This window comes from Trichinella spiralis (genome assembly GCF_000181795.1).
Source record: "Trichinella spiralis strain ISS 195 chromosome Unknown Scfld4, whole genome shotgun sequence".
Lineage (NCBI taxonomy): Eukaryota > Metazoa > Nematoda > Enoplea > Trichinellida > Trichinellidae > Trichinella > Trichinella spiralis.
This window is the reverse complement of record NW_003526943.1, coordinates 3,463,635-3,476,473: the sequence shown is the minus strand read 5'-3', so window position 1 is coordinate 3,476,473 and position 12,839 is coordinate 3,463,635. Positions and strand designations below refer to the sequence as shown.

At 32.1% G+C, this 12,839-nt stretch overlaps 4 protein-coding genes across 4 annotated transcripts; 2 read left to right on the top strand and 2 right to left on the bottom strand.

Annotated features, from left to right (window-relative positions):
* The first annotated feature begins 122 nt into the window (after window positions 1-122).
* Tsp_00856 (conserved hypothetical protein) lies at window positions 123-617 on the top strand. The gene is made up of 2 exons (XM_003376620.1): window positions 123-373; window positions 524-617. Exons 1-2 carry the CDS (start codon window positions 123-125, stop codon window positions 615-617), a joined length of 345 nt encoding a protein of 114 aa, XP_003376668.1.
* Window positions 618-861: 244 nt separating this feature from the next.
* Tsp_00857 (nuclear transcription factor Y subunit gamma) lies at window positions 862-3,552 on the bottom strand. Its single transcript, XM_003376619.1, has 10 exons — window positions 3,469-3,552; window positions 3,219-3,419; window positions 2,793-2,888; window positions 2,410-2,745; window positions 2,185-2,337; window positions 2,083-2,102; window positions 1,670-1,685; window positions 1,359-1,612; window positions 1,217-1,284; window positions 862-938 (listed from the first exon to the last, which is right to left on the bottom strand). Exons 1-10 carry the CDS (start codon window positions 3,550-3,552, stop codon window positions 862-864), a joined length of 1,305 nt encoding a protein of 434 aa, XP_003376667.1.
* Window positions 3,553-5,091: 1,539 nt separating this feature from the next.
* Window positions 5,092-7,106, top strand: Tsp_00858 (macrophage erythroblast attacher). The gene is made up of 3 exons (XM_003376618.1): window positions 5,092-5,406; window positions 5,813-6,097; window positions 6,411-7,106. The coding sequence occupies exons 1-3, from the start codon at window positions 5,092-5,094 to the stop codon at window positions 7,104-7,106; spliced, it is 1,296 nt and encodes a 431-aa protein (XP_003376666.1).
* A 179-nt stretch (window positions 7,107-7,285) lies between these two features.
* Window positions 7,286-12,268, bottom strand: Tsp_00859 (nucleolar MIF4G domain-containing protein 1). The gene is made up of 14 exons (XM_003376617.1): window positions 12,245-12,268; window positions 11,141-11,897; window positions 10,738-10,881; window positions 10,588-10,677; window positions 10,243-10,365; window positions 9,811-9,924; window positions 9,481-9,600; window positions 9,229-9,351; window positions 8,994-9,098; window positions 8,795-8,902; window positions 8,289-8,402; window positions 7,793-7,954; window positions 7,495-7,643; window positions 7,286-7,312 (listed from the first exon to the last, which is right to left on the bottom strand). The coding sequence occupies exons 1-14, from the start codon at window positions 12,266-12,268 to the stop codon at window positions 7,286-7,288; spliced, it is 2,160 nt and encodes a 719-aa protein (XP_003376665.1).
* Window positions 12,269-12,839: the final 571 nt, after the last annotated feature.

The window sequence follows — 12,839 nt, the reverse complement described above, 5'->3', positions numbered from 1 at the left end:
AGCAGAAGACAAAAAAATCAGGAAAGATGTTAATCATAATTGATAATGCACCTTGCCATTCCAGTTGAGAATTGCTACACCGTGAAAATGGCTTGTTCAAGTAATCGTCGCTTGTTTAGCTAATGAATCAAACTGCTATTCAAAGTTTAAAAAAGCGACATAAGAAGGAACTCTTGCGAAGAGTTGTCCTTTTAGATGCTGACAGAGACAATCTAGTGTCACAACTTAGAAACATGAATTTGAAAGATTGTTGCTATATGATTGTGCAAGTGCGGAACGCGATTTCAGGATCTACTTTGGGAGTATCATGGAATAAACTTTTTGGTTACAATGAAAACTGTGTAAACCAATCTATGGACTGTGATGATGAACTGTACAACTGTAACATAAATGTTAAAAAATCCTGAGTTATCGCAGGAAGAAGTCGAAAAATTGCTAACTGTTGATGATATCACATTATTTAAAACGTTAAGTGGCGATGAAGCAGTGGAAGAAGATGAAAATGAAGTACCGAGCTATTCAGAAGCCTATTCTTGCTTCAAAGTCGGCTTGAAGTGAATGGAGCAGCAGAAAGAATTCAGCGCTACTCAGCTGATGCTAATGATACATATTTGTGATGTCGCTGCACGGAAGCTATCTTGGTTCAAACAAAAACTATAGAATATGACACGGAGTAAACTGGTACTTTTTGAATGTAGCACTAATAAACGTTGCATGCAATTTAAACAAGGAAAAAATAAATAGCGTCGCATAATAAACAGAATGTTTACTATTCTGCGTCTGATTGAAGATAACAGCTATAAAGGCTTCAGTTATGTATATACATTAAAAAAAACTGAAAACGTTTGATTATTCGAAAATTCAATTAGCCGGATTCCAATAATCGTGTGTTCGTATAATCGCAGTTCTACTGTACTTCATCATTACACGAATGAAAACTACGAAATGCAAAAATTTGTTATAATGCAATAACAAAAACAGTTATTCAGATCAAGTTTTGTGTGCTGTAGATTTATTGTTTCGTTTTAATCAGTAGTTGTATTAAGTACTTTAAAATTCAATCTAAAAATATGAAGTTAACATAGATAACGCTGAATTAAAAATACAGATTCATTCAACATTCTCAGTTATATAAAAGCTGTATTTTATTGTCTTCTCAAAATATTTTATGTAACATGCCGAGTTTTTTTTCCAGCTGAATTTTCTCACTCTCTACCGGCTCCATTGACATTGAGCGGCTCTTCAGCATTATGAGACAAACACACGACGAAACGTGAGGTATAACTATTTATTCAGGAGTAAAAAAATGAACAATACACCAGCAAGAGAGCGCTACACAACATCATCCCCGCACCAACCGATCGTCTTCCTCCTGGGGATGCAGGTTAAGACGGTCGTTAAGCGATGGACGTGACCACATGACTGGACGAATCAAGTGCTGGATGTTGACAGTAGGAGCGCCAACTGCTCTACTGTACAAAAATACTGCCAACAGTAGGAGCTTTTTCTGTGGTGCAACGGAGGTGGAACCGTGTTGATGACCGTTATCAGAGACCATCGTCCGGACAGACAATCCTTCAAAAACAATTATCGGATGAGATAGTGCGCTGAGCTAGAAAGGCGTTACATTTAAAAAATTATACTTATTTATAATATCCTATTTATTTACAATATTTGGGCGCATTCTGTAATCTATGATGTAGTGTAGTATTTTACCTGTAAAATATAAACCTGTTTAGAATAGCAGTCTGATAACATTCATCTCCAAAAATGAAACTGCTATTCACATAATAATTCTTGGCATAGAATTATAATAAACCAAAAAAGAAAGTAATTTTACTTCTTATGTAAAAAAACTAAAGAACTACTCTAAATAAGCAAAATCTTTTATTAATTCTTAATATCTATTGTACATATCAATAACAAACAAAAGAATATAGTAACACGACAAAATGGTAATAAATAAACAATTTGGTCACTATAACAAACCTTACAATATACACTGTCAGTGTATTGAATTACCTTAAAAAGTTTAGTGGATAATAAGGTACAGGAGTGGGAACTTTTGTGTGTTCTAGTTACCCAGAAGCGTTATCACCATCCTAAAAAAAGTTTTCATCAAAATTATACTGTAAACAGAATAGCACTTATAAATAATATAAAATTCAAAAATTTATTTTTTACTGTTTGCTCTAAATTAGTAATTTGAAGCTCATGATAGGGCTGCCCATCTGATGACTGCAAAATTAACGTGGTTGGCATTGCATTTAGTTGCGATAATGACGAACCAACAACTGAATTATTTGAATTGCCGGCTTCCATCTGATTCTGATCGACCTATAATACAAAATACATACATATGCAAAATATAAAATCGACAGTTTAAAATACAAAACCAAACTGCTTAACCTGAATAGCTTGAAGCTGACCAGTAGAACTGTCCACAGCTAGAAACTGCTGTAACATTGGCTGCTCTTGTCCGTTGTTACAATTCATTGGTGACAATATTTGCATCGGAGTGTTGCCGGTAATTAGATGCGGTGGAACAGTAATAGCACTGTAAACTTGACCATTGGGAAGCTGAAGGAGTTGAGATTCATTCAGCTGCTGGGCACCAGATCCTTCTTGTAAAGGAACAGATCCAAGCTGAATAAAATACTGCAACGATTCTACAGGGGCTTCTAAATTTCCTCCAGTGCCAACAATAATTGGACCACACTGACCCGATACTGATGATGCAGGAGCCTATTAACAATTTCCACTCAATAACACAAGCAAAAGCATCACCAAACCTGTAGTTTTACTTTTGGAGCATGCTCTCGAGGCACTGTGTCAATTAAAAAATCAAACTGATCGTCCTTGGAAATCGCCATAGCTATGTCATTCTTCTAAACAGGCTTGTTTGAATTTCACTTGCTTAGAAAGTTCGACTTTAACTATATTTAATAATTTACCTTCAGAATAAGTAAAAAATCATTAGTAGGAAATTTAAACAAATATTTAAATGATGCTTCTAAAATGGATGTTTTGAATTTCATTTTTGATAATTTCATTGTTTCAGATGTCAGAACAAAAAATAACAGAATACATACTTCAATTTAAAAAATTTGTAATAAATATAAAATAAAATGAATTATTTATAATTTATCATAACAATTATTGTAATAAAAAAACATCAAATATGAAGAGAAAAACCTTAACTAAAATAAAACAAGTACCTGCAGTGTCTTTCTTTTATTCTCTTCAGTATGACCCCAAGCTCGAAGAGTTAAATTTTCAATAAACATTTGTGCCGCTTTGGCTAATAAAACGGGAGCTTCAGCACTAATCATTAATGGTTTCACTTCTTCATCCAATTTCATAATTTTTTTCACTCGAGCTATTGGCAAATCTAACAATCGGGGATTTCGAACACTAGCCTGTAAACATGACATATATTACTCATAAATATTAAAATAAAAAACATACCGCATCCATTTTACTAATTCTGTCCAACTGAAGCTTCCAAAACTCTTCCAACTTCTGCTTCGTATCAGATTGAGAAAAATCCATTTCTTTTATTAAAGGAAAAGTTAAGAAGAAACTTTTGAATTTGTATTACTACTTGTACCAGGTAATAAATTGAAGAAATCAGCTCAAATTATTTTAATTAACAATATATTTAAAACCAAAATCAACTTCCAGATGCCGTAATCGAAAACTGCCGCACTCGACAAAAGACGCAAGAATCAACTTACAAAAATAACCTAACAATCCAACATACAGTACTTAAAAATAAAAATAAAGTTCAATTTTATTTAAGTTTTTTATACTAAAAATTCAGAACTGTACAAATGATTATTTTTTAATTCATTAATTTATTCATTTTTAAACTATTTTCCATTTAATTTTAAAGCATAAAGAACTTAACGAAACATGAATTAAAGAAATGCATTTAAATTGTAGCAACCGGAGTTACGGTAGACTTTTGTCGGTCATTCATGCGAGGCATATCTCTCGTCTTGAACGTTTATTCATAAACAGATACGAACACTAACAACCAACACACACGCTAACCACACATTTTCAGACTAAGCGTCAAAATCACTATATATAGGAAAATTTTTGTGTCGCTGGATAGACGCCATTCTTTTTTAAATCTGCCAACGTAATTATTATTCTTGACTTAGCGCCTACGTTATTTTCTTCCTTTTAATCTTGACTTTTTTTAATTGTTAACGCAACCGTAAGCGTTACAAACATAATAATTAAATAAAAGTATAATTGAATAATTTGTTTTATTTTAAAAAATGATTTATATTATTGTAATTATATAGAACTGTTTCTTCTGTTTACTTGACGATATCAGTTCAACAAAGTAAATGAATGATTTTCTTCCGATAATATGTACATCATCATCATCATCATCAAAACATCATGTTTTTCTGTGCCTTTTTACTAAACATGTATTCAATGAAAGAAAAGAATTAAACTTAGCAGATGCATGACACAGTAATGCTTAACTGATTAATTATTATTATTAGTTATTTATTATTTCTAATTAATAAACAATCTTATCACATCACAGATTTTTTCAACATTTATCAAGAAAGCACAATTCAAATTTATAAATAAAATATGCCCAAATAATTATAAACTTATGTCAGTAAAAATTACAATCACAAATTGCTGCAACTCATGAATAAGATTTACATTTTATAACATTTAAATCAGATAGAAAAGTAAATTATTACTGATTATACTTAAATATGTTAAAAATATACAGTAAGAATTTACACTAATTTACATTGTCATGCTAAGCTTATTTGTAGTTAGTGCTGTGTGTTAATGCCAAATGTCTAGTGTATTTATTGCATAATAACTAATATAATATGAATAAGAAACATAAACAAATTGTTTTTATTGATTCACTATTTACTACTGCTTGAGAATCTTAGTATAAAATATACCTTATGTCAGTATAAATATTTGCATTGTTTTTTCTTTACCACTATAACTTTGCTTCATCAGTAAAATTATAATTGTTTCAAAAATCAATTTTAAAATAATTTGTTCTGTTTAATATGATGAAAATGTTCAGTTTAAGCTTATATGGCACTTCCGACTGATCAAATGGCAGAACTTTGGGCCCTGGAACATTCTACACTGAAGGTCCCGTATGAAGTGTTGAACAAAAAGTTTCGCATAACACAAAAGACGTTAGACCGTGATGCGACTCGGATTGGTGACTGTCTTAACGAAATAGAGAAGTTGTTGAGAAATCCTGTTGTTAATGCAAATGATTTAAATCCTTGGACTGTCCAGTTGGAGGAGAAATTGCGTGCTTTACAAGAAAAATTACATGATAATGTTCAACAGGAAGTTCAAGCCATGGATGCAATTAACACTCGAATTGACCATCTTAAAGTAAGTTTTCTGAAAATTTTTCTTTCTAACAAATTGAGGAAATATTGATTTATTAGAAATTATTTGTGATCTAATGAGATTTAATTTGAAACTTTTTTTCAGAGGTTTTAAATTTTACTTTATTCTATGATAATAAAATCGAACAGAATCTAGAAAACTTTAAATCAGATATTCGTATATCAAATTAGTTGCTAATTTTAGTATGAAAATTTCACGAAGATGCCGAATTTAAATTTATTGGATACGAATTTTAAGTTTATATCACTGAAATGAACTAAAATATAAGGTGACATTGTTGATCATTTATGTACATGAAACATTTTCAGATAAGCAGTTATAAGCTATTTGTTTATAATCCTGGAAAATGTTGAATATGTATTTTTAATGTTTGTTTGTAAAATTAAAGATTGGTGTTGGTTCAGTATCTTCTGATTGCAAAGAGAAACAGTGTTGGCGACAAACAAGGATTGAAAGAATTTTGGTGGATTATTTGCTGCGAAGCGGCTATTATGACATCGCAGCTGCTGTTGCGGAACGTTGCAACATTGCTCATCTGACCAATATGGCCATTTTTGCCCACGCCAGGCTTGTCGAAGACTCCCTAAAGCGACATGAAACTGGACCCTGTTTGGACTGGTGTTATGAAAACCGCTCTCGTCTGCGCAGATTGAAAAGCACTCTCGAACTCAAGGTAATCATCGGGGTGTTCTTCAGCAGAGTAGCGCATTTTTGTTTAATTCCCAAGACTTTTTGAGAATATTCATTTATATCAAATTTTTTTTATTTATAAATACATGCATTACTATTGCATTTTTATCATTTGCTATTTTATTTTTTATTTTGTGTTACAATTAAGTGTACTGTATATACTTGATCGTCAAGTTATTTAATATTATGTATAGCGAGTCGAATTATATTTTATATGAAATTTTCTGTGGCGTTTGGTGTGATTGATTTTATTAGGTTGTAAATTAAGTATTTTTTCTTACTTTTTTTCGCTTCAGGTTCGCCAGCAGGATTTTATAGAGCTCGTACGAATGGGCGATAAACTGGCAGCTGTGCGCTATGCGACTAAACACTTTGGCTCTGTTGAATTGGCATCCTGGGGTCAGCTGATGCCAATTCTAGGTCTTCTTGCGTTTCATCCAGCTTCAAATTGTGAAAGATATAAAAGCCTCATGTCAGGGGATCGTTGGGATGAATTGGTGGAAGTGTTTCGGTGCGAAAACTTGCGTCTGTATCAGCTTGGGGTTTATTCAGTATTTTCAACCTGCTTGCAGTGCGGCATCTCGGCAATCAAAACCCCTCGTTGCATGCTCGGAAATTATGATCCATACCCAGTAGTGTCATTTCCCCAGCGTAGTCCGACGCATGGTTCGGACGATAGTCAAGAAAATGCTCTCAGACAAAGTCGGCTTGCGCAACAACAATTACAACAGCAATGTCCAACTTGTACGGATGAAGTGCGCTTGTTGTCTGAACAGCTGCCCGTGGCTCACGTATCTCAGTCACGTCTCATCTGTCCATACAGCGGGGAACCTTTAAACGAGAATAATCCGCCATTTGTGTTGCCGAACGGTTTTGTTTACGGGCAGAGTTCTTTGTTGGCAATTGCAACTCAAAATGGTGGGAAGATGGTTTGTCCGAGAACTAGACAAAGCTTTTCGTTGAAAGAAGCTGACCGTGTTTATATTTTGTAATCAGTGCTTATGCCATGTTGATGTTCAGAGATTTCTTTTAACTTTCAAAACAGTACTCTATTTGTGCACATTTCTTTGCCTTTCGAAACATGCAGCTTTTAAGAGGTTTATTAATTTTTTACTTTGTATTTCATGCACAACAACAAGAGGATTTTGTACTATACATATATGTATGTATTTTATAGATTTGCAGTGAAATACGGACTCTAATATATCAATAATAAGAAATTAAAGAACTAAATGACCATTTATTTGTAAAACTTTAAAAAATTTTAGAAATAAAATGAAATTTTATAGAAGCCAACTTTAGAAAAAACAACAACAGTAACTTCACCTCTGTGATGTTTGTAAATGTATATTTTTTGGACGAATAAATGTTAATCATTACAATAAATTGCACAAATGATGCGTCATCATCAATCACCACATGCACACAGTATGTGTTGACAACTGACAATAATAGCATGATCGGAGGAATCGATGGATGATCTTCTTCTATTCGGATAAATTGTCTTCGCTCAGCTGCCCACACAAAATCTGTAAGAAAATTAGCGCATGACAAAGTAAGATTTCAAAAACAAAAGTATATTTTAAATAAATTTGTATTAAATAAAAATTTGAAAAGTTTTGCGTTGAATATGAATGCGGTTTGTGATTTTGAAAATTTTCACTCACATGAAACAAACTAACAATCAATGCGAAAAGCAAAGCTGCCAAAGCGACAATCATAGCAATGTAAATGGTATCTTGATCGATGTCGATCAATTTTTTGGCAAATATTGTCGGTCGTTTCGGTGCTGCAGTTGTACTACTCAAAACAGTCGTGGCAACCACCGATGTAGTAATCACTGAAAATATTTTTTTTAATTCTCAACGAACAATTGTAAAAAATTTCCACTTTCATTCATTAACACTCGGCTAATTTGTTTCTCATTCAAATACGATGTATTCGTCAAATTATTTTTTTTAAATGTGAAACTTGAACTTTCAAAAACAGCATATGAATGTAACATATTATATTGTTCATTCATAATTTTGCACTTTCAGATGGGCATGTTTGAAAAAATAATAAACAATTATACTTAATACTTTTTAATATCAATTTAAAAAATACGATTAATTTTAAATGTGTATAATAAAAAAAATTAAAAAAAAGCATTGAAAATAAATAATAACACTCACGTTGTTCACAATTTTCACCGGTGTAAGGAGGACGACAAATACAACGGTATGAATTGACCTCGTCAACGCATGTTCCGCCATTTTTGCACAGTCCTGCTTCACAGTCATTAATGTCTGAAATAAATTTTGCCTTCTTCTATATGCAATTGAAATTTCTGTCCGTTCAACTTAATTTGCATGCCTTGTCATGCATACAAAAAAGAAAAACTGAAGAAAATCAACTGATACGGTACAACAAGCAATTGAAAAAAACTGTATAAAATTAATAGCCTTACATTTTGCAAAAATCACAAATCAACAATAAAAAAGTAATAACACTTGGAACAAATATATATATATATTTTTTTCTTTTTAATATTGCTTTCACATTCAGAGGAAGTAAGTAGTTCAGCAGTGGATATTTCAAAGTGATAAACGATATTAACAAAGTGAAAAATAATTTTTTTAAGTTAACTAAAATATGAAAGTAATTATTGTTCGAACTACAAACTATAAACACTACTTACCTATCAAGCAATTTTTTCCAGTATAGCCTTCGTTGCATTGACAACTGAAACCGATAATATTTTCTGTACATGTTCCATAGTAGCATTTTGCAAAGCACACGGAAGCATCTTTGAAAAAAAAAGTCACCAATCATTATATTTTCACAAATCACTAATCAGAATAACACTTTTGCAAACTAACATCTTTCACACTGATCACCACCGTATCCGGGTGAGCAGAGGCATGTATAACTTGGCTTTCCTCTCTTCTCAGTACATTGTCCATGCGGTTTTATGCAGCTTCCAGAATGGCACGCAATGTAAGCTTAAAATGAAAACTTTCAACATTCGCATTTTATGACAAAATATATAGCAACTGTCCAAATATTATTCACAGACAGTTGATTATGCATATATTATATTCACTAAATAATCTCGTCCCAAATTGAGCATACCATTTTCACACCTGTCGCCGTAAAATCCTTCAGAACAAAGACACGTGTAGGATAAATTGCCATTTGGAATTTCACGACATCGACCACCATTTCGACAAGGATTTTCTTGACAAGGTGAAAGATCTACAAAAAGAAAAACCAACCAAAACCATTAATATCAACCAAAATACTACCAGAGACGAAGACAAATTACAAAACATGTACAATAATTTTTTCATCTTGGAAATCAGAACAGCATATGAAAAAATCTACTCTTACATCCTGCACATCTTGGGCCTTTGAAACCTCTCCTGCACAAACAAGTATATCCATCGACACCGTCTATGCAAGTTCCTCTGTTAAGACATGGGTTACTTTCGCACTCATCAATATCTACAAAAATTTGAATCTCAAAAAAGCATCAAGTACTGTTGGATATTTCTGAAAAAATAATCTGCTGCTGCAACAAAAAAAACAAGTCATATAAATAAGAAATGTTTAGAACTTAACAAACAAACAAAAAATTAACATTTCTCTACTGCATGAAAATCGATGAACGTGAAAATATGAACATAATATAAAAAGGAAAATTTTCAAAATTACTTATTTCGCAGTGCCTGCCAGTGAAACCAGCTTTGCAGTAACATTTGTATTTCTTGAAACCCATTTCACATTTGATGGCGTTTTTGCATGGATTTCTCAAGCATAAATTATCAACTGAAAATTCAAAATTCAATCAATATAAATCAGTTTAAATACAACTGCCCAGTTTGTTGAATTCAGATACAACTGACGCAGGATACAAAACTCAGCTGCTAAGAAATGTACACTTTCGATTTACAAATAAGACAACTGATTAAATATGTAAAAAACACCAATAAATAATTAATTAATCATTATAATATATACATATATATGATTTGTATTAGAAAAAAAAATACTCTTCCAATTCTGCTTATATGAATGTCACACATGCTTTGATAATGTTGAACATTTCCAATGTGCAATATTTTAAAAGAAAGGGAATTTTCTTACTGAGCTCACAACGAGGACCTGCGAAGCCATCTTTGCACAGGCAAAAACAATAAGGTGTACCGAGTTCAACATACTCGCAGCTTATTATGTTTTTGCCAGTCACGTCACTGCAGTCGTCGATCACTACACCAAATAAAATGAGAAGATGAAATTTCAATTATTTTACAAAATACAAATCAACCCCTTCAACATTTGTTTTTGAAATGGAATTTTTCTTAAACTTGATAAAACAACTAATTTCAGTATTATGAATAAGAAATGTAAATAAATAAATAAATAAAAATATTATTTTTCAGTTTTTTTTCAACAACAAGTGAGTAAATAAGTAGTTAGTTGCCAATAAACGAAGAGAAAGCTTACAAGTTTCACAGGATTTTCCTGTAAATCCCATACGGCAACTGCCACCAAAATAATAGCCAGCCGCTTCTTCTATTCCTGTAAAAAACACTTTTATAATTCTGAAAAAAATATTACTGAACTAAAAAACGGATATACTGGTTTCGCACAAATGTCCTGTGTATTCTTCACGGCAAATGCAGTCCCATCGAGGATACGGTTCTCGCCGTGTTATGCCATTAACTTCAACTTTCAGTATACATGATCTCGCATTTGGGCACAAATCGCTAATACAATCTTCACCTACAGAAAAACAAACTTTAACCTCAAAATTCATTTAAAAAATCACGTTAAAAATGTCCACCACCACCACAACTGTGAACCATTTTTGCACTATTGCATCTGAACAAAGGGGAAAACAAAATTTCTTTTTTGTACAAATTACATAGTCTATTTATAATCGAACAAAAATTAAAAATAAAAAAAAACAACATTTCCTTCTTCCTCATTGTTTTTATTAATACTTTTTATCAAAGAGGGGATATCAAAATGTCATACTTACTTATGATTTCGCAATATGGTCCTTGGCGATTTCGAGCGCACGACCTGCACGTGTCGTTTCCAAGCAAAGAATGCTTACAGAAATCTTTAGCACTGAGTACTTGGCAAATAGCGTAAATATTATAATTTCTCAGTTGGTCATTACATTTACCTGGCCAGAAAAGTACATTGTCCATTTTCAATGCATTTGAACCAACCTCTTTGTAGTAAAAAAATTCACAAAGTGCAACACCTTTCGACTGCACTGTAAGTACATCATCCAACAGTAAATCTGATGTAACGCAACTTCCATTTAATTTTAACCATGAACCTTGTTTACTCTTTGCAAACGAACACTTTTCCACTTTTTGTCCAGGGCTGAGCACGTCCAACGATAGAATATTACTGTATCCAATATTGGATGTTTTATTCACTTGGAAATTCGTGTAAAGCCTAGGTCCTAATAGCATATCCATTTTTTCCGTAGTAAGTCGATTGTTGAAATTGATAGTAAACGCTGATTCAAATATTTCAATCGCTTCAAAATCGTACAACGATGCTGACTGATGAAAATTGTAGCAATCCCAGGCCGCGGATTCCCACCAATCATTATTTTTAAATTCCACTTTCAAACGATACAAGCATATCACTTCACCGTTTTCCTTCTCGTAGGCATCGGACGGTGAAATGCCACCGTACGTGTGGCACCATTTGAAAAGACTTTGATCAGATAAAACTGAAGAAGCAAAAAAGAAGGCAATAAACACTGTAAGAACAACCTGAAAAGTACCATTGAAAATAAGTAAAAATTAATTAAATTAAATTAAATTAAATTAAATGGGTGCATATTTTTGAAATTTCAATGAAAATGTTCAATGACGATTTTCATAAATCAAACTAACCGGCTATTTTTTATGTTCAATTTATGAACCTTCAATATTAAAAAAAATATTTGAATAAATAAATAAATGAAACAATTCAAAATATTATTCCAAATATAAAATTATTATACATTTCTTCAGAAAACCATGCTTGATGCCATAATTTTTTCACCATTACTTTAGAGGGTGAAAAGAGAAAAAAATTTTCATACTAAAAGTCTAATAGGCAAAAATCGTAAACTTACCCTGCCTGCTTGAACCATTTCCATTTTGTAAATAAGACTTTTCACGAGTTGATTTTGAAAAATTGTAAAAAAATGAACAAAATTTTGAACGGTAATTTCAAACTTCGCTTACGCCGAAATGTCAAGCAATTTTCGAGTGCTTATTTGTTTATTTGACAATAAATTCAAAACGCAAGAAAATTTTCACGCCTGCGAACTAGGTACGCATGTAGAATTTTGACAAACAGTCGCGTTTAAATGGTCACACATCTGAGCAGGGTCCCTCTAGTATACTGTAATGCACTGCTGAAATTCAAGCATTTGAATTTTTTATTGTTGATAAAGCTAGCAAAAAAAAACATTTTTTCTATAAATAATAAAGCAAAATTATTTTTATTTTAATTCAAATGTATTTTTTATTTCAAACTTCTTTAATCAGACCGTACACGAGTTATTTCTGTAGTAAAGAAAATTAAAATAAGCATGAAAAAGTTTCACCATAAGAACAAAAGCAGTTTACATAGAATATTTTTGATAAACGATGTAAAAAAGTATTCTTCTTTGTCAACCAACTTATTTTCTTTTGCAGTTATTCATTCACAAATACGTCCACTGC